Source organism: Thalassophryne amazonica, chromosome 8 (assembly GCF_902500255.1).
Source record: "Thalassophryne amazonica chromosome 8, fThaAma1.1, whole genome shotgun sequence".
Lineage (NCBI taxonomy): Eukaryota > Metazoa > Chordata > Actinopteri > Batrachoidiformes > Batrachoididae > Thalassophryne > Thalassophryne amazonica.
This window is the reverse complement of record NC_047110.1, coordinates 6623956-6645541: the sequence shown is the minus strand read 5'-3', so window position 1 is coordinate 6645541 and position 21586 is coordinate 6623956. Positions and strand designations below refer to the sequence as shown.

General features: G+C 44.3%; 1 protein-coding gene across 1 annotated transcript in view; it reads left to right on the top strand.

The window, feature by feature from the left end:
- The window catches only part of has3 (hyaluronan synthase 3), a 43296-nt gene extending 22628 nt beyond the window's left edge, over positions 1-20668 (top strand). Inside the window, exons 3-4 of the mRNA XM_034175572.1 lie at positions 3204-3305; positions 19580-20668. Of these exons, the coding sequence (XP_034031463.1) occupies positions 3204-3305; positions 19580-20509 (1032 nt within the window). The 3' untranslated portion in view covers positions 20510-20668. The remainder of the gene's footprint in view (positions 1-3203; positions 3306-19579) is intronic.
- Positions 20669-21586: the final 918 nt, after the last annotated feature.

The following is a 21586-nucleotide window of genomic DNA, read 5'->3' as shown; positions in this document are numbered from 1 at the left end:
TCTTTAAACCGGCTGGAGCACTCCTTAATCTGTGTAATCCCCATAAAATCGTCCCTGAAAGCCATATTAATTTTCCGAACGGTGTCCACCTGGAGGTCTCTCACAGTTTCTGGAAAAAAATTGATGCAGCAAGGCTCCAAATCGTTGAGACATTTATTTGCAATATAAAAACGACGAGAGGGGTGGACCACTGCTCACACAAAGCCTGCTCACAGGCGAATGACGCAACCGACAGGCGTGAAAAAACTCACGCATGTGCACGAAGGTTCAAGCTTGGCTGATGAAATCACACATGATTCAAAACCATATGGTTTTTGAAAAAAATAAAAAGGTCGGATACTTTTCTAACAGACCTCGTATATATATAAAATTTGTTTTCATATCTGAAAAATGTGATGTGATCCGTTGAAAAATTCCATGCAAGAAAAATGGTGTTGACCAGCGAAATCACCAGTGAATCTCTAACAGATTGGCTGTGAATCAAAAACACTAATCTATAACAGTATTATTAAAGTTATTTCATATTGTTGAACACAGTGAGATATGTTCATCTTTTTGTCAGTAGAAGATAATGACTAAGAAATTGGGGCAAACATAAAACTTTCTTTTTTTTTTTTTTGCTTTATTTGCTCTATTTTCTTTTTTCTTCATATATGTTTCTTCACGTCTTTTCTTTTTTGGGCCGTTGGTGGTGGAAGGGGGGGAGCTGAGGGGATACACCCCACCCCCTCCCCCCCGTTTGACATCAGTATCAATGTGACCTCTGAGACGAGCACTTAAACCATAGGCGCACTGACACGACAGCCACGCTCACGTGTCTCTCTGACAGTCTCACATTTTTTCCCTCATGTTGCTGCTGTTCAGTCTGGACCAGAATTGATTTTTTCCTCTTTCTCAAGAACATCTTTAACGTCACAGACAAAAGTGTGTTGGAAGTCTGTGACTCAGACCCGTGGTGAGGTCTGGTAAATGGCCTTTATTCATGTGCTGACTGTTGCGTTTGGCGGGCCGTGGAACAGAGACGCCATTCAGCGGGAAGAACGGTGTCGGTGTGACAGAGCAGCTGCAGCACCTTCAGCACCACTTACAGCTTCAGTCACCAACCTTCTGCTATGGACAGCGCCCCCTGCTGTCCTCTGAAGCAACTTACATTCACAGAAAAATGTGTTCTCTGTAATGACAGAGATCAGAGAATTCCTCCAGTTTTTTGTCAGACAGACACCAGATAACCAATAATAAATCAACTCAGTGCTGTTTTGTTGTGAATATTACGAGAGCAAACAGACTTCATTGACCTCTGCCAACTTGTGCATGGCCTTGGTGCCTTTGCACTAGGTCAAAGGTCAAGTGTTCTAGCTGATCCAGTAATTAACCTGAACCATGTGGATATCTCAGACAGTAAGTACTGACCACTCTGCAGGTCCGGTGGCTACGACTGGCCATCAGCTGAGTGCCTCAGTTCTCCAAAAGCCACCAAGGAGGCCTGAGTTTTTCTGTTCAGCAGTGGCGGCTCCAGAAATATTTCTCCTGCAGGTGCTATGGGGGAGCTTGGCATTTTTATGAGGGTGCTATGGGCTCATGTGTCACGATGACTCTCTGCTAAACCTCTGCCACATTCGCAGGCGTGTGTACACATAGCCACATTCTGATCTGTGACAGTCACTAACGACATACAGAACGACCAAAATCACACACACAAACTTGGGCTACTGTTCAGTACAAATATTCACAGACCTACACATGTAGTCTACAGCCTCAGGAGAAAAATGCCAACAGCAGGCAGAGAGAAAATCTTTCCCCTCCCATTGATGTCTTCATAACAGCACAATGCACCTGTTGTTGTGGTTAAGAGCAAAATCATCAATGATTTGGTTCCTGTCCGGAGGCCGTGTTCTCTGAGGGGTAAACACCAGGTGTGACACCGGGTCACTGGCTTGTCTCTGCCCTCTGCTGTTCCTCAGGTAGTTCTTTAGGTGATGCAGACTTCACTTCTTTCCAGTTCCACTCATGGATATTTAGGCAACAAAAACTGAACCATTTCAGCAACTTGAAACTACACTCACTGCAGTACGACATCATCATTGATGCTGCAAAACTCGTCCATGCCTTTCTCTCCTCTAGGCTTGACTACTGTAACTCCCTGCTCTTTGGGATCTCTGGAAAAAAAAAACCTTCAAAGGCTCCAATACATTCTAAACAGTGCAGCTAGAATTCCAATGAGAGGACATAAACAGGAGCACATCACACCTATACTCCATAACCTTCACTGGCTCCCCATCACCTACAGAATCTATTTTAAGATTGCTCTCATCACCCACCAATGCATCCATGGCAATGCCCCCCGCTCACCTCAAAGACCGCCTCACTCTCCACACACCCTCCCGTTCATACAACACTAATCTTCTCCGCCCTTCTCACACCAAACTTCACACCATGGGAGACAGGGCCTTCTGTTCAGCTGCCCCCCATATTTGGAACTCCCTCCCTGACCATCTGAGGGCTCCACAAACTGTGGAAGCTTTAAAAAAGCCATACTTGTTTAGACAGGCCTGCCACAGGTCTCAGTAATTTGAATCTGTTGCACCTTAGTCTTTTTATTCTGTTTTATTATTCTATCATTTTATTTTGGTTTTATTCTATTCTGCTGACTGTTTTTATCTCAAGATTTTGTTTTTATTTTCTTATGTGTCATTGGTTTTATTTTATCCTGTAGCACTTTGAGATTTTTATTAATGAAAGGTGCATTATAAATGAAATTTATTATTATTATCATGACATTGTTGAACATGATGTCACTGAATGTCACATTACACTCATTTTGTGTAAAACAATCAGCTCTGTTGATGAATGTTTATTTTCTTTTATGAGTGGAATATTTCTAATCACATAAATCTGAAAACACCAGTAAGTGTCTTACTGTGGAAAACTTAAAGGATGATGTCATCACCCTGTTGGCGTCCTCCAGCTCACTCTGAGAAACTCACCCAGAGCAGACAAACACTGAAGGACTTCTTAAAAAAACCCTTAACAAGTAACTTCCGTCATAACGTATTAACACATGTCCAGACGTCATCTTCCAAACTGGATACATAGTTGGTTTTTGGTTCCCCTTCCTTTCAGCCTGTAAGAGCTGACCCATTGGGATTTTCATGGAGACACTCAGAGTGCTGTTCTAATAACCTGTGTGTTTGTGTGTTTTTCAGGTGTGTGACTCAGACACAGTTCTAGATCCAGCGTGTACCATAGAAATGCTGAAAGTCCTCGAGGAGGATCCGATGGTGGGAGGTGTTGGTGGAGATGTGCAGGTGAAAACTCTTTTAAGTTTATCTGTGATAGAGAATTTTATTCAGCCCATGTGGTCTCAGGGGAGCCACTCAGAGTCTGACAAAGACGCCACAGCTGATCAGCACCATGGAATATCCATTCATTATCTAAACCCAATTATTCCAGTGAAGGGCCACGGGGCACTGGAGCCCATCCCAGTGCTCACTGGTCAAGAAGCTATATACACCCGGGACAGGCTGCCAGTCTGTCGCAGGGCCAAACACAGGCCAACAAATTAATTTACACCTGCGGTCAAGTTCAAGTTTCCAATTCCCCGAACCTGCGTATCTTTGGATGTGGGAGGAAGCCGGAGCACCCAGAGGGAACCAACGGAAACAAGGGGAGAACATACAAACTCCACACAGACAAGTCCAGACGGGAAGCGATCCCACAGCCTTCACAGTGTGAGGCATCTAATCCACTGTGTCGCCCCACATTTAATATCATCAAGGATCTTACTGCGTGGGCTCAGGAACACTTCAGAAAACCATTGTCAGTTAACAGAATTTGTCACTACATCTACAAGTGCAAGTTAAAACTCTACCATGCAAAGTGAAAGCCAAACATCAACAACATCCAGAAACACCGTCGCCTCCTCTGGACCCGAGTTCATTTGAAATGGACAGACACAAAGTGAAAAAGTGTGCTGTGGTCTGAGTCCACATTTCAAATTGTTTTTGGAAATCATGGACATTGTGTCCTCCGGACAAAAGAGGAAAAAGAGCATCCAGATTGTTACCAACGCAAAGTTCAAAAGCCAGCATCTGTGATGGTATGGGGGTGTGTTAGTGCCCATGGCATGGACAACTTACACATCTGTGATGGCACCATCAACGCTGAAAGGTACATCCAGGTTTTGGAGCAACACATGCTGCCATCCAAGCAACGTCTTTTTCAGGGACGTCCCTGCTTATTTCAGCAAGACAATGCCAAGCCACATTCTGCACGTGTTACAACAGCGTGGCTTCGTAGTAAAAGAGTGCGGGTACTAGACTGGTCTGCCTGCAGTCCAGACCTGTTGCCCACTGAAAATGTGTGGCGCATTATGAAGCACAACATACGACAACAGAGACCCCGGACTGTTGAACAACTGAAGTTGTACATCAAGTAAGATTGGGAAAGAATTCCACCTACAAAGCTTCAACAATTAGTGTCCTCAGTTCCCAAACGCTTATTGAGTGTTGTTAGAAGGAAAGGTGATGTAACACAGTGGTAAACATACCACTGTACCAGCTTTTTAGAAACATGTTGCAGGCATCCATTTAAAAATGAGCAAATATTTGCACAAAAACAATAACGTTTATCAGTTTGAACATTAAATATCTTGTCTTTGTGGTGTATTCAACTGAATAGAGGTTGAAGAGGATTTGCGAATCATTGTATTTTGTTTTTATTTACATTTTACACAACGTCCCAACTTCATTGGAATTGGGGTTGTAAATTGAGCAGGTCTCTGTTCTAATCTTTCAATTTATGTCCATCAAAGATGTCTGATTGTTGCCATTTCTTTCTGTTTGTAGGTTTGTGGCAAACGTTCTTTAAAAACTCATAAACTAGTTCTCAAACCATATGAAAATGGAACTCTAAATGAATAAATATATTATAAGCAACACTTAATTATGGGGTAGTGTTTTCATCTGTTTATTTGTTTTATTTTACTTTGTTTTAGTTTGTTTTTCAGGGGAGGTGATGATCTAGTGGTTAAGGCATTGGGCTTGAGACCAGAAGATTCTCGGTTCAAATCCCAGTCTGACTGGAAAATCACTCGGGGCCCTTGGGCAAGGTCTTTAATCCCCTATTGCTCCCGGTTGTCGTGGGCGCCTTGTATGGCAGCACCCCCACATCGGGGTGAATGTGAGGCATTATTTGTAAAGGGCTTTGAGCGTCTGATGCAGATGGAAAAGTGCTATATAAATGCAGTCCATTTTTACCATTTACTCTTAGCATGATACCTCAAAAAGTAATGATCAGACTTCAATGAAATTTCATGAGCAGATACATAATGTTACAGGAAATAAGTGATACAATTTTAGAAAATATTCTGACACCAAGATCAAGAAGAACCTTTGACACATGGCAAAAAATTTAACACAAATCCTTGTGAGAGCACATTGAAGAAATTTGGTGAGCAACTGGATAATATCCTCGAAAATGGGAAATTGTATACTGAATTTGATTCAGAACATAGTTTCTGTTGCATACACAGAGCAAAAAATATAAACGTCACCAATCAGGGTCCTTTAATCATCAAGTACAACTTCTAAGAAACAGCCCAAGCTATTGTTGGCAAAATTGAAAACAGTTTATTCACAATTAAAATAAGTATTTAGCTAAAACTACAAAGAGTGAATATAAAATGTCTGGAACTGGTAAAAAAAATAATAAAAAGAAAAGAAAAAACCCAAAGCCTCAGTGAAAAAGAATAAAATCACAAAGATCTTGCTTTTTTAAAATAAAAAAGACTCTGCATAGAGCTGGGCGGTGACAGTGGGGAGCTGAAAGATTATCCCTCCCTTTTTTTGACAATACTCCGCAATGTCCGAGTGGTCCCGGGGCTCAGGTCAGACCTCCACTTCGCGGGCGCTGCTCATGCATCTCATCCTCTCCGTCTCCTGCACCTCCGGCCGCGGTCTGGGTCTCCCCTCCTCCGTACCTCCACACACAGCCAGCTGTACAGATCAGAGGGAGGGGCTGAGGGCCACGCGCAATCTCAAAAAGGTGTGCACGCACACACACAAGCAGTCTGGGACATGTCCCTTTTACTTAACCATATAGCGAGCGTTGTGCACGTGTCCTGTCCTTTCGATCTCCTGAGCCTCCGGCCGCAATCCGCGTCTCTCCTTCCCTGTGCTTCCACACCCAGCAAGTGTTTAGCAGGTGTTGTACGTGTCTCTCTCCATCCTGTCCCTCCACCTGGCGTCAGGCTTCCTCTCGTGCGCGCCTCCCCGCTCCAAGTCCTCCTCCCACACCCACACTCTCTGCACTTTTAACCCAGTCTGTGGGCCACAGGGGCCAATGGTAGAAGTTCATGGGGCAATTACTAACACCTACACTTCATTCAGAAAACCAAAACATGCAAAAGCACACACATGCAAAAGAACCAAAACACAACGATCACATGCAACTGACAAGCACAGCAAAAATAGAGAAAAACAAAACAAAAAAAAAACAAAAAAAAAACAAGGCCCCTGTGACATTAACACATAAAATTGTTTTTTGCTCCCAGTTTTCATGAGCTGAACTCAAAGATCTAAAACATTTTCTATATACACAAAAGACCTATTTCTCTCAAATATTTTCAATTCAATTTCAATTAATTTTCATTTATATAGCACCAAATCACAACAAAGTTGCCTAAAGGCGCTTCACACAGGTAAGGTCTAACCTTACTTACTGATTGGAGGAAGAAACCTCAAACAGACCAGACTCAAAGGGGTGACCCTCTGCTTGGGCCAAAATTACAAAACAATTCCCAAAACAAACATACAGGAAATGTTGCCGGTGCATAGGACGGGAGGCTTGCAGAAGTCACGCCACACCCATCTTTGGATGGAGCTGCACCTCAAACAGACAGAAAAGGAAAAATAAACAGATCAAGCATCAGAAAGACAACAAATAATAGTGTAATTTTTCAGCATTAAGCAACAAGAAAAACAGAAGAAATACTAAGGTTATCGCCGGCCACTAAGCTCCACTAAAAGACCCAGAATTTAGATAAAGTTGAGGCCACAGTTTCCTAATAAAATTAATTTAAAAGGCTAAAAAGCACAGTAACATACTATGCCAGTATGCTAGCCATACAAAAGGGAAAATAAGTGCATCTTAAGTCTGGGCTTGAAAGTCTCCACAGAATCTGACTGTTTTATTGATGCAGGGAGATCATTCCACAGAACAGGGGCACGACCAGATAAAGCTCTATGACCTGCAGACTTTTTATTCACCCTAGGGACACTAAGTAGTCCTGCACCTTGAGAAGACAAAGCCCGGGCCAGTACGTAAGGTTTAATTAGGTCAGCTAGGTAGGGAGGTGCCAGTCCGTGAACAATTTTATAGACTAGTAGCAGAACCTTAAAATCTGATCTCACTGGGACAGGAAGCCAGTGAAGAGATGCCAAAATGGGTGTAATGTGGTTGAACTTTCTGCTTCATGTCAAAGGTCTGGCTGCAGCATTTTGAACCAATTGCAGAGTCCTAATGCTGGACTGCAGTAAACCAGAAAATAGAACATTGCAGTAGTCCAATCTAGAAAAGACAAACGCATGGATCAGGGTCTCAGCATCAGCCATAGACAGGACGGGGCGAATCTTCGCTATATTTCGCAGCTGGAAGAAAGCAGTCCTCATAATATTTCTAATGTAGAGGTCAAAAGACAACGTAGGATCAACAATTACCCCAAGGTTCCTCACTACTTCAGTGTGATGTATGACACACAAGCCTAGGCTGAGTGTTAACTGATCAAATTGATGCCAATGTCTCACTGGACTAAGAACCATCATTTCAGTCTTATCAGAGTTTAAAAGTAGGAAGTTTCTAGACATCCAGCTTTTCACTGATGCAAGGCAATCTTCTAAGGATCTTATGTGGATGAGATTACCAGCAGTTATCGGCATGTATAATTGAGTATCATCAGCATAGTACAAAAATGCTGCAATATGTGCCCAAGGGGACTATATAAAGGGTGAAAAGCAGGGGGCATAAGACAGACCCCTGTGGAACCCCAAATTTCATGTCAGTAAGGTTAGTGTTATATGGCTGGGGGGGGCCTGGCTGCCGGTTTGTTTCTGTTTTTTGGTTTTCCTCCCAGGTGGCGTGCGTTTGGGACTGAGTGGCTGTGTTGCTGAGGCTGTTAGGACCTCACCCTGATCACCTGCGACTCGTCAGGACTCACAGCTGTGGTGCATCTGGATGGATTGGAACATGTTGGCATTTAAGACTGGAGTGCACAGAGTGTATTTGCCAGAGACTCGACCTTGTGACCAGACGGGTGAGATCGTCGTCTCGGGAGCCATCTCATCAGCAGCGGATGCTGAGAACGTCCAGGTTTGATGCACAGTCTGTGAAAGAGGAGGGGGTGAGGTCTCACGCTCGTCAGCACACTTCCTGAGGTACGTTAGATTTTGTGACTAACAGTTATACAGTCAGTAAATGTGGTGTCCCTCACACCTTATTGTATTGAGCTGTTTGTTAGTCATGTATCAGCTTCCACTGCAGTGGAGTTTTGTGAACGGGATGTTCCATGCCTGCAGGTTGGGAAGCTGATCAGTAATCAAGCCAGGAAGTGTTTGCTGTTTGTACACCTTTAAGTGTTCTGTGTGTAGAGTGTGGACTCACATAATGGTTCCTTCTTTCACAGACTCGGTTGTTGCGGCCACCTGGGGGGTGTCGGCGGGGTCCTTGGGTCCGAAACAGCTTCTGGCTCCAGACCGTTAGCGCTGCTGGGAGCGCACCACGCCAGGCCGCACCTTTTTATTATATTATCACTGTTATGTATTAAATTCAGTTATCCTTTGAACCGTGCTCTGCTTATTTCATACTGGGTCCTTCAAACGCTGGTCGGTTCTCCGAGCTGCGTCCGACACATAACAGTTAGAGGTAGAGTTATTGTACAAAACACAGTGAGAATGACTGGTCAGGTATGATGTCAACCAAGCAAGGGCATTCCCAGTAATCCCAAAATGATTCTCCAACCTATCGAGTAGAATATGATGATCTACGGTATCAAACGCAGCACTGAGATCTAACATAGATAGAACTGTCGTGTTGTCCAAATCCTTTGCAAGCAGAAGCTGATTCACCATGTTAGTGAGAGCCATCTCTGTGGAATGATATTTTCTAAAATTTTAGAGCAAAATGATAAATTTGATATCGGCCTATAATTTTTCAATACACTAGCGTCAAGATTAGATTTCTTAAGTAATGGTTTAATCACTGCAGATTTGAAACATTTAGGAACAGATCCAGAAGTTAATGAGAGATGAATAATTTCCAGCACAGTCAGCCCAAGAGTGGACCACAGGTCCTTAAACAGTTTTGTTGGTATAGGATCAAATAAACAGGTTGTGCTTTTCATAGACATTACAAGTTTTGTTAGCATGCCTAGTGAGATACTCTCAAATTCTGTAAATCTAGGTAATACCTCAGTAATGGCACCCACCTAAATAGCAGGGTGTAGTGGGTTAAGGCATGCTGGGATATGTTTAACCTAATGTCTTCAATTTTCTTCTCAAAGTAATCCAGGAAATTTTGTGCTGTAAAAGGAGAGCGAACTACAGGTGGTTGTCCATGAATATGTTTTGCCACCGTGTCGAACAAGAACTTTGAGTTATGCTTGTTTTTGTTGATCAAATCAGAGTAATAGGTCCACTTTGTAGCCCATAATGCATGCTTATAGTTTAAGATAGCATCATGCCACGCAAGGTGGAAAACGTCTAATTTTGAACTCAAGACCTCTAGCCTTATGCTTGAGGTCACACAGGTAATCAATCAATCAATCAATCAACTTTTTTCTTATATAGCGCCAAATCACAACAAACAGTTGCCCAAACCAAGGTGACTGTGTTTGTTTTGGGGGGGGGAGGGGGGGGGTACGGTTTTAACAAAGGTGGTGCCATCATGTCGAGTGTAGTTTTGAGCACTGAGTTTAAACTATCCACAAGTCTGTCTACTGACTGGGTATTTGTCAAATGTGAAGCTAAGACTGTTATGTGTCGGATGCAGCCCGGAGAACCGACCAGCGTTTGAAGGACCCAGTATAAAATAAGCAGAGCACGGTACAAAGGATAACAGAGTTTAATGAACATAACAGTGCTGTGAAAAATATAAAAGTGCGCGGTCTGGCGTGGTGGATTGCGGTGCGCTCCCAGCAGCGCTAACGGTCCGGAGCCAGAACTGGTTCGGACCCAAGGACCCCGCCGACACCCCCCAGGTGGCCACGACAAACCGAGTCTGTGAAAGAAGGAATCATTATGTGAGTCCACACTCTACACACAGAGAGAACGCTCAAAGGTGTACAAACAGCAAACACCTCCTGGCTTAATTACTAATCAGCTTCCCACCCTGCAGGCATGGAACATCCAGTTCACAAAACTCCACAGCAGTGGAAGCTGATTAAACGACTACATACAGCTCAATATAATAAGGTGTGAGGGACACCATATTTACTGACTGTATAAATGTTAGTCACAAAATCTAACGTACCTCAGGAAGTGTGCTGACGAGCGTGAGACCTCACCCCCTCCTCTTTCACAGACCATGCATCAAACCTGGACGTTCTCTGCATCCACTGATGATGAGATGGCTCTCGAGACGACGATCTCACCCGTCTGGTCACAAGGTCGAGTCTCTGGCAAATACACACTGTGTACTCCAGTCTTAAATGCCACCATGTTCCAATCCATGTAGATGCACCACAGCTGTGAGTCCTGACGAGCCGCAGGTGATCAGGGTGAGGTCCTGATAAACTCAGCTACACAGCCACTCAGTCCCAAATGCAAGCCACCTGGAAGGAAAAACAAAAGACAGAAACAAAAAGGCAGCCAGGCCCCCCAGCCATACAACAAAGACATCAGGCAGTCTAACTTCAAGTTCAGTCTTAGTTGAGGAGTTGATGCATCGTCGTAGTCAGTGCTTAATTTGTAAAGTGGGAGGTCCCGGAGCACAGAGGATGGGTGGCTCCGGTGCAGAAAAAAAAAGAAGGGCGGGGGGGCTTGCAAACAACGCTTTGCGCCACACCGAAAATAAACTGGGCATGTATTGTAGGCCTAATAACACTAGTCACACCAAATCCGGATAGAGTAAAAATTCCTGTTTAATGATGTACAGTAGTCCCTCGTTTATCGCGGGAGTTATGTTCTAAAAATAACCCGCGATAAACGAAATCCACGTAGTCAGCGCTATTTTTTACACTTATTATAGATGTTTTAAGGCTGTAAAACCCCTCACTACACACTTTTCTCAAACAGGCATTAACATTTTCTCACTTTTCTTTCTTGTGTAAACACTCTCTTTTTTCTTCTGTGCGAGAAGATTATAAACAGACACGCAGAAAACAATGCGCGGCTCTCCCTTCACTCACTGCCTCCGGGGGTATGGATGCGGGACCCACAAAGAATCCAAGTCCTCTCTCGGTGGCCACGGAGCTCTGCGGCTACGGTCAACATCCGGATCAAAACAGCGAGCATAGCCTCTGGACCTGTTGCCAGATTTGGCGCAATTCCGCACAGCAGACAGGAGGGCGGCGGTGTGATTGGCAGTGAGAGCAATCGCTGTGATTTTTTTATTTTTTTTATATTTTGTTAGTCAAGAGAGGTGGCGGATCACGGATCCAGTATAAATAGCTGGCGGAGCCAACGTCAGAGGTTCCAGAGCGCGCGCCGGCTTGCTCCCCCTCAAATTAAGCCCTGGTCGTAGTGATATATAAGGTTGTTGTTCCACTAAACATGGCAGCGAAACTGTAAACTTAATAAGTGAGTGATCAGAGACCACTGATGTAAGAGGCATGATGTCAATATTTGCGACAGCAATACCACGTGCGAGAACCAAGTCCAGGGTATTTCCACTAATGTGCGCCGAGTCCCGAATGCATTGCTGAAATCCTAATGCATCCACAATTTCCATAAATGATTTGCAGAAGGGATCAGAAGGCTTATTTATATGAACATTAAAAACACCAATGATCAGAATTTTATCTGCACTAGTTGACAACTTAGAGATGAACGCACCAAATTCATCTAAGAATTCAGAATATGGGCCAGGGGGCCTATATACAGTGACAAAGTAATACAGCTGATTTTTATTCTTCTGACCTTGGCAATGCATAATATCCTGAGCAATCAGATGCTCCAACAAGTCATATTTGTGACCCCCAACAGCTAATAAGCTACGAGGTCTGTCCAAAAAGTAACAGACCTTTTTATTTTTTTCAAAAACTATATGGATTTGAATCATGTGTGATTGCATCAGCCAAGCTTGAACCTCCGTGCGCATGCGTGAGTTTTTTCACGCCTGTCGGTTGCGTCATTCGCCTGTGAGCAGGCTTTGTGTGAGCAGTGGTCCACCCCTCTTGTCGGATTTTTATTGCGAATAAAATGTCTGAACGATTTGGAGCTTTGCTGCATCAAATTTTTCCAGAAACTGTGAGAGACCTCCAGGTGGACACCATTTGGAACATTCAGATGGCTTTCAGGGATGATTTTATGGGGATTACACAGATTAAGGAGTGCTCCAGCCGGTTTAAAGACCACCCACAGCGTCTGAGAGCACGGCGCACTCCGAGCGCCGATCGACAGGCTGAAACCCCGCTGAAACAACCAGATCATTTCCAAAGTGAAGGCTTTGTTGATCTGGGACATCGTGTGACTACCACAGAAATGGTAAGAGAGCTGGACATGCACTTTTGCGGAACATTCCACTGTTACAGGAGATTTTGTAATGAAAGACGTGTGGAGGATTTCGCGCGTCGGCATGGAGCCACTCATTGTGCGCAACAAAAAAAACCTCCGTGTTGGAAACCATTCGGAAGATTCAGACAGCTTTCGATGGCTTTTCAGTCGAGTGAGTATCCAAGAAATTGTGTAACAGATGGACATGCCACAACATGTCCTGTGAGACTTCCAACACGGAGGTGTTTTTTTTTTTGTTGCGCGCCATGAGCGGCTCCGTGCCGATGTGCGAAATACTCTGCACATCTTTCATTACAAAATCTCCTGTAACAGTGGAATGTGCCGCAAAAGTGCATGTCCAGCTCTCTTTCCATTTCTGTGGTAGTCACATGATGTCCCGGATCAACAAAGCCTTCACTTTGGAAATGATCTGGTTGTTTCAGCGGGGTTTCGGCCTGTTGATCGGCGCTCGGAGTGCACCGCGCTCTCAGACGCTGTGGGCGGTCTTTAAACTGGCTGGAGCACTCCTTAATCTGTGTAATCCCCATAAAATCGTCCCTGAAAGCCATCTGAATTTTCCGAATGGTGTCCACCTGGAGGTCTCTCACAGTTTCTGGAAAAATTTGATGCAGCAAAGCTCCAAATCGTTCAGACATTTTATTCGCAATAAAAATCCGACGAGAGGGGTGGACCACTGCTCACACAAAGCCTGCTCACAGGCGAATGACGCAACCGACAGGCATGAAAAAACTCACGCGTGCGCACGAAGGTTCAAACTTGGCTGATGCAATCACACATGATTCAAATCCATATAGTTTTTGAAAAAAATAAAAAGGTCCGTTACTTTTTGGACAGACCTCGTAAACCTAGATTTATAAATAAGAGCAACACCCCCGCCTTTCTTCGCATCACGAGGGACGTGACTAAATGTGTATGCCAGTGGGCAGGCCTCATTTAAGGCGAGGACAGTTGTAGCTTTAAGCCAGGTTTCACATAACCGAATCATATCTAAGTGATGATCCATAATTAGATCATTAATCAACAATGATTTTGAGGATAGTGATCTTAATAAGACCCAGACTAAGGACCTCAGTGGAGTTGACGGTTGGACTGTTTGGGTTTAGGGATCGTTCCAGAGTAGCATATATAAGATGCCTGGAAGTGGGTTTAGGTTTGAGAGATTCCACGTGGGTTGTAGGTAGCAGACACAAAATCTTTGATATTGCTGGAAGCAATATCAATATCACGGAAGCAGGCCACAGTCTCAACTTGTTGAATTTCCCTTCCTGGCAGATAAACTGCACTATCACCATAGTGGATTTTCAGCACTAATTTCGTCGCTAAGCTAATGGATTCTACACCCACATTTGTCATAAACCTTGCATGGTCTCTAATCACCTGCTTCGGGGCCTGCTGTAAAATCCTAATGTTATCCCTGTAGAGCTCTATCTATGTTCATAGACAAGATGGCGGCACCTTGCCCAGTAGGGTGAAGGCCGTCCGGCATCAGCAAGCCACTTTGGCCCCAGAATGAAGGCCGGTTATCAATAAAACTAAAGTCTTGCTGTGTACAAAATTGTGCCAGCCACCTATTGAACAATGTCAGCCTGCTAAATGCCTCATCATTACCTCGGGAGGGGAGGGGACCAGAGACTATTAATCGATGCCGACACATCTTTCTGGCAAGGTCACAAGTCCTCTCTATGGCCTTTTTGGGACCTCTGAGGGCTTCATCCTGCATCACTGCTGCCGATGTGAATAACTATGTGACTACATCTCATGTCATGTTTCTTAGTCTGTCTACCCTTCTGCAGCATCAGCACCCTAAGATGGTGCGCAATGTCGGGAGCTCTGGCCCCAGGAATACATTTAATGTCAGCTGGTGTCTGTAACCTGATTTTGCAGGTGATAGAATCCCCTATCACTAAAGCCTGGTGTATCGGCCTGGAGATAGGAAAATTGTTCAAAAATCTGTCTAAATCTGTGTTAGTGAGCACTTATCCTTTGCCGAGATAATCCATCCCACCTCACAGGTGTGGCATATCAACATGCTGATTAGACAGCATTATTATTGCACAGGAGTGCCTTAGGCTGGCCACAATAAAAGGCCACTCTAAAATGTTCAGTTTTATCACACAGCACAATGCCACAGATGTCACAAGTTTTGAGGGAGCGTGTAATTGGCATGATGACTGCAGAAATGTCCACCAGAGCTGTTAGAGTAGATTAGATTAGATTAGATTAGATTAAATAGAACGTTATTAATCCCTTCGTTATTAATCAAAAAACAGGTTGAGGTTCGGTACACAGGATATCAATCCAACTGGCGGAGGTACACAGGGTGGTGGCAAAAACGAGGTCTACAAACAAGCAAGGTTCAATCATGGAGAGGCAGGTACCCTGCTCAGAGTGATGCTCTCAATGGACCGACATCTCTGCTATTATGCAATTGTGGGATAGCTTGCCCTCACAGGTTGAGCTCACCAGACTACTTTCGCCACCCTGCCCAGAGTGCCATTCTCACTGGAGCAACTACACACAGAATGTGTCTCTTCCCAGATAGATGTTTTTCAGTGCAGCTTCTGGTTCTGACTTTAACACGAAGTTAACACCCAAGTCTTTCATCACCAACTGTAAATGGTTATCAAAACATTCCAATCATATCGTTCTGAACTCTTCCGCATCAAACTCCATCATGTCAGTGTTTACAAAGTGCTTCAGCAATAACAGGTGAAGTTGCTCATGAACTTTAAGTTTCTTAAATATTTATTACGGCCACTCTTAAAACTTCAGTTATCTTTATAATTTTATTACTGGGAATTTTTATCAATTATCATTATCAATTATCTGGGAACTACTTTTTGTGCAGGAATTCATCAAGCACGTTGGCCGCGGGCGTGTACTAACACAGAATACTCAGAAACTGTTGAGTTGTTCAGCCATAACAAGAGCGTCCACTTTTAGCTTGACATAAGCTAAGCTAGTGGCACTCGTGAGAGTGTGAGAGGCAGGTTCACAGGCGTAGTCAGGAGTGAGGTCAAAAAGCAAGCAAGGGTCAAACAAGGTGAAAGGACAGAGCTACGTATGGCAATACAAGGAAGGCTTGGAACGAGGGCAAATGCACAAGGCAGGTGGCACAGTGATCTAGCAATGGACAAAAGGTCACACGGGGCTTAAATACACAGAGGGTAATCAAGGCGTGATGTGAAGAAGGTGCAGGGAAGAGGGCGTGGCAAGATGAGACAAAGCTAAGACAGGAGACAAGAGTGGAGTGTCAGGGGGACGTGACAGACAAAAGCAGCAGCAACAGAAATGTGACAGTGACACACCAAAGGAACAGCAGTAATTAACCCTAACCCAAACACCTAAGAAATAAAGATAAAGAAAACACAACGTGAAATGAACACAGAATCAAAAAATGTAAGAACTTAAAAAAGATCAGAAACATGACACAGGGCTGGACTGGGGCCAAAACATGACAGTCTGTAGCTGAAGAGGCTCCTCTGGTTGTTGATGACAGTGTGCAGAGTGTGACTGGCATTGTCCATAATGTTCAGCAGTTTGTCCAGTGTTCTCTTCTCTGCCAACGTCACCAGAAAGTCCAGCTTCATGCCAACCATGGAGCCAACCCACCTGATCAGTTTGTCCAGCCTGGATGTGTCCTTCTTGGATGTGCTGCACCCCCAGCACACCATGGTGTAAAAGAGGGCACTGGCTACCACGGACTGGTTGAACATCCACAGGTGTTTTCTGCAGATGTTAAACGACCACAGCCTCCTCAGACAGTCCAGCCTGCTCTGTCCCTTCCTGTACAGGTGGTTGTGTGGGTTGTCCAGTCCAGTTTGCTGTCCAGCCACAGCCCGAGGCACTTGTAGGAATCCACAGCCTCCACTTCAACTCCTTTGATCAGAACTGGTCACCGTGCCCTGGGGTACTCCAGTGCTGCTGATCACAGTGTCAGATGTGATGTCCCTCAGCCTGACATACTGCGGCCTGTCGGTGAAGTAGCTGGAGATCCAAGTGACCAGAGAGAGGTCCACTCACATCTTGTTCAGTTTTTCCTGCAGCACAAGGGGCTGGATGGTGTTGAAGGCAGGAAGAGAATCTTCACTGCACCGCTTCCGTTATCCAGGTGCCAGCAGACTCAGTGTAGCAGGGAAAGGATGGCATCTTCCACACCAACACCTGCCCGATATGCAAACTTCAGACAGTCCTGGGTGTGTTGCATCTCAGGTTTGAGGAAGCTGAGGAAGAGCCGCTCCAACATCTTCATCAGGTGTGAAGTGACACTGGTTGGAACTCATTAAGGCCACTGGGCTGGTTCTTCTGAGGAGCTGGAACAATACATGATGTCTTCTAGAGGGTGGGCATGCTCCCTAGCTGCAGGCTAAGACTGAAGATATGATGTAGTGGTTCTCCCAGTTCAGAGGCATAGGAAATTCAATAGTTGGCGACACACCTTGTCCAGGCCTGCAGCTTTCCTGGGATGAAGCTTCCTCAGCTGTCCTCTGACCTGGTTCAGTGATGTATGAAGGAGGTTGTGTTGAGGTGTGTGTGTGTGGGGAGGGTCTGCTGCTGTGATGTCTGGGGGGGAGGTGTGCTGAAGGAAGGAGAGATGGCTGCAGTGAGGGAGAGGGTGGGGGGGCATGGACTGGTTGAACGGGCTGAAGAAGTTGTTAAGTTTGTTCACCCTCTCCATTGTCCTTCTGGTCTTTGTGTTATGGCCTGTGATGGTTTTCACATCTTTCCAGACTTCATGTTGCTTTCTTTCAGCTTCTGCCCCACCTTTCTCTTGTAGCTGTCCTTTGCTTCCCTCACGCAGTGTTTCACCTCCCGCTGTGCTGCCTTCATTGTCTCCATGTCTCTGCTTCTGCAGGCGGCCTTCTTCCTGTTGAGGACAGCTTTGACTTCCCGCGTTACCCATGGTTTGTTATTAGGATAATAGCAGGCAGTCTTGGTTGGGGAGACCACGCCTGCACAGAAGTTAAGATAATATGTCAGACAGTGTGTCAGCCCCTCTATGTCCTGACCACATGGTTTGATCAGCTCATCTCAGACCGTGGTGTTGTAGCAGTCTCTCAGGACACTTTCCATTTCAGGGGACCACCTTCTGATGGAGTGAGTGGCTACCAGCTGCCGACCTGACTGCAGTTTGTTGTCGTAACCGACTTGAGTGGGCAAATGCTCACATTCGATGGCATCTGGCTGCTGATCAACTTTGTGAAGGAGATGTGTTGCACTGTATGAGGCAAATGGTGGTCACACCAGATACTGACTGGTTTTCTGATCCCCCAATAAAGCAAAACTGCACATTTCAGAATGACCTTTTATTGTGGCCAGCCTAAGGCACACCTGTGCAATAATCATGCTGTCTAATCAGCATGTTGATATGCCACACCTGTGAGGTGGGATGGATTGTCTGGGCAAAGGAGAAGTGCTCACTAACACAGATTTAGACAGATTTGTCAACAGTATTTGAGAGAAATAGGTCTTTTGTGTATATCAAAAATGTTCAGCTCATGAAAAATGGGAGCAAAAACAAAAGTGTTGCATTTATATTTTTGTTCAGTGTGTATGTGGCCTTGGTGGAGGTACAGTGGCTTGCAAAAGTATTCAGCCCCTTGGTATTTCATGCTTTTTAATTTGTTTATGGCATTTCAAATACAAAAAGAAAATCAGGCTTCTCAATATAAAAATTTCTAAAATTATCTTTCTTGGACTCAAACTGAAAGTGAATCTCTACAACTTGATATTACTTAATTAAAAATATAAAAGACAAGATGATTGGTGGCATAAGTAATCAGCCCCTTTGGTATAATACCTGTAAATAATTCGTTTTATTGCCAGTTTTCTTCAGACATGTCAGAGGATGGATACATGAACATTTCCAAGTCACTGAATATGTCTTGGACTTTATTTACATCAGTTATGAAGAAATACAAACACTACGTCTATGCATATTGTGCATGTTTTGCATTTTGTATCCCCAGTTATACAGCTTCAGGATGAAGTGGTACAGAGAGGAGGGTTTTATTAAAAAGGAGACCTGAAAGTTCAGCTATACTTTGCCAGAAGGTACATCTGAGATTCAAGCCTAGATTTGATGTTTTGGTGAAAGAAAATCCTCCTCTGTACCACTTCATCATGAAGTTGTACAGTTCAAGACATATTCAGTGATTTGGAAATGTTCATGTATCCATTCCCTGATGTGTTTGAAGAAAACTGGCAATTAAACTGATTATTTACAGGTATTATACCAAAGGGGCTGATTACTTATGCAACCCATCATCTTGGCTTTTATATTTTTAATTAATTTATGTCAGGTTGTAGAGATTTACTTTCAGTTTGAGTTTAAGGAAGATAATTTTAACATTTTTTTATATTGAGAAGCCTGATTTACTTTTTGTATTTGAAATGCCATAAAGAAATTAAAATGCATGAAATACCAAGGGGCTGAATACTTTTGCAAGCCACTGTATGCACTCTCTGGATGACTTCTAGTTATTGGTTTGTTTGTTTCTTTGTTTTTTTGTTTTGCACATGGTGAAAGGACAATTAATAACGGTAAGTGGCTTTCATTCTGAAATTGAAGACATACCCTGCATGAAGTGGTGGTGACATGGAAATTTTGTGTTTTGTAAATTGTGAGAGATATTTTGACCCTGGGACACACAGGCACTCTCCTGTGTCTCTAATTCTAGATTGTATTTTATGGGACCGTATTTTATCAATTTCTTTTCTTCAACTTGATACTTGTGCACATGATAAATTTGGCTTTTGGCCTGTCCAGGGTGTACTGTCGATCTCCCATTAACCACTGGACTGAAAAGTTTCTTCATGATTTTGACATATTTTTATTCTTTCCTGTCCTTCAGATTCTCAACAAGTACGACTCGTGGATCTCGTTTCTGAGCAGTGTGCGGTACTGGATGGCTTTCAACGTAGAGCGAGCCTGCCAATCCTATTTTGGATGTGTCCAGTGTATCAGTGGCCCTTTAGGAATGTACAGGAATTCTCTCCTCCAGCAGTTCCTGGAACCATGGTACCATCAGACCTTTCTTGGCTCCAAGTGCAGCTTTGGTGATGATCGCCACCTTACCAACCGGGTGCTCAGTTTTGGCTACAAAACGAAATTCACGGCACGATCGCAGTGCCAGACTGAGACGCCGACCCATTACCTGCGTTGGCTTAACCAACAGACTCGATGGAGCAAGTCATATTTCCGCGAGTGGCTCTACAACGCACTGTGGTTCCACAAACACAGCCTCTGGATGACATATGAGTCTGTTGTCACAGGTTTCTTTCCATTCTTCCTGGTTGCCACAGTCATCCACCTCTTCTACCGAGGCAGGCTGTGGAACATCCTGCTGTTCCTGCTGACGGTCCAGCTCGTCGGGATGGTGAAGGCCACCTACGCCTGTTTCCTGCGTGGAAGCCTGGTCATGATCTTCATGTCACTCTACTCTCTGCTCTACATGTCCAGCTTGCTTCCTGCCAAAATATTTGCCTTGCTCACCATCAACAAGGCCGGATGGGGCACTTCAGGTCGGAGGAAGATCGTGGTGAACTTAATTGGCGCTGTGCCCGTCACAGTGTGGGCGATGGTGTTGCTTGGAGGTGTGGTTTACACAATCTACTCTGAAACACAAGAGCCATTCAGTGAGACAGAGAAAGCCTTGTTGATAGCAGGGACCACACTCTATGCATGTTACTGGCTTATCCTCTTGGTGCTGTACCTAGCAATTGTAGCAAAACGGTGTAACAAGAGAGAAGAGCAGTATCAGCTTCCATATGCTGAGGTCTAAACATCTGTGCAAGGTTCCACTGACCGGGTGAACTGTTACTTGATGAACTGGAAGACAGCTCTGCTGCAAGTTCTCCAGTGTCTCTGAGAACCATTGCTGAGGAAGACATTTCATATCGCTGGTGCTAAAGACACGACATCTGGAGCAAACGCAACAGCTGTCCCACATGATGAACCATGGTGCAGTTGCCAACCTGCAGATACTCAGGCGGTCATGGAGGCAGATTACCAACGCAGTCTCACACCCAGTTTGTCACATTTAGACACAAAAGGTCCATTTTGACTGAATGTCAATATGTGAGGTGGGGAGCCCCTTTGTGTCATTATAGGATGCACAGGGAAACTCTAAAGCTAGCACTAACCTGAACCATGACCAGAACCATGACCAGGACCATGACCCAAACCCAAACAGGGACAAATGAACCCTGATGATGCTGAAGTGAAGCTGATAGTTCAGTGTGTCATCAGCTGTCATAAAAAGTTACTAAATGACGTGAAGGAGCGACCTAACTCATCACGTAGTGACAAGAAGAGGCACCGACCAAACGTCAATCTGTGAGGAGTTGGGAGTCAGACTGCGTTGGGATTAAGAAGCTTCGAAGGAGGAACTTCGTGCTGGAAGATGATTGTTGTTTCCTGTAAAGTTCAACTAAATATGTATAAAATGTGTTGACATTCTGTTAAAGGATAAATTCACTTTTTAACCAACCACTAGTTACATTAAAACATTGTGCTTTAGTGTGTGCTGTACTCACGTTAGCACGCATGACCTACTCATTTCCACAAATATGTTTCAGAAGGAATAAATGAAGTGAACGGGGCGGTCATCTTAAAAGAACTCCATAGTGGAGTTATTAACACGTTGTTACACATTTATCAGGAAACAGATCCACGCTCGACCTGAGTGGGAAATAAACCGATATATGAGCAAAGATACATGTAGCTGCACAGGTGTTGTTGCACCAATAACATGCCAAAAGTCAGAAAAAATGTTATCAGTATAATTTCAGTAAGTGCACAGTGGATTTTGGTAAGCACGTAGACAAGTGCTCTGTTCACTTTCATTCATTCCACCCAA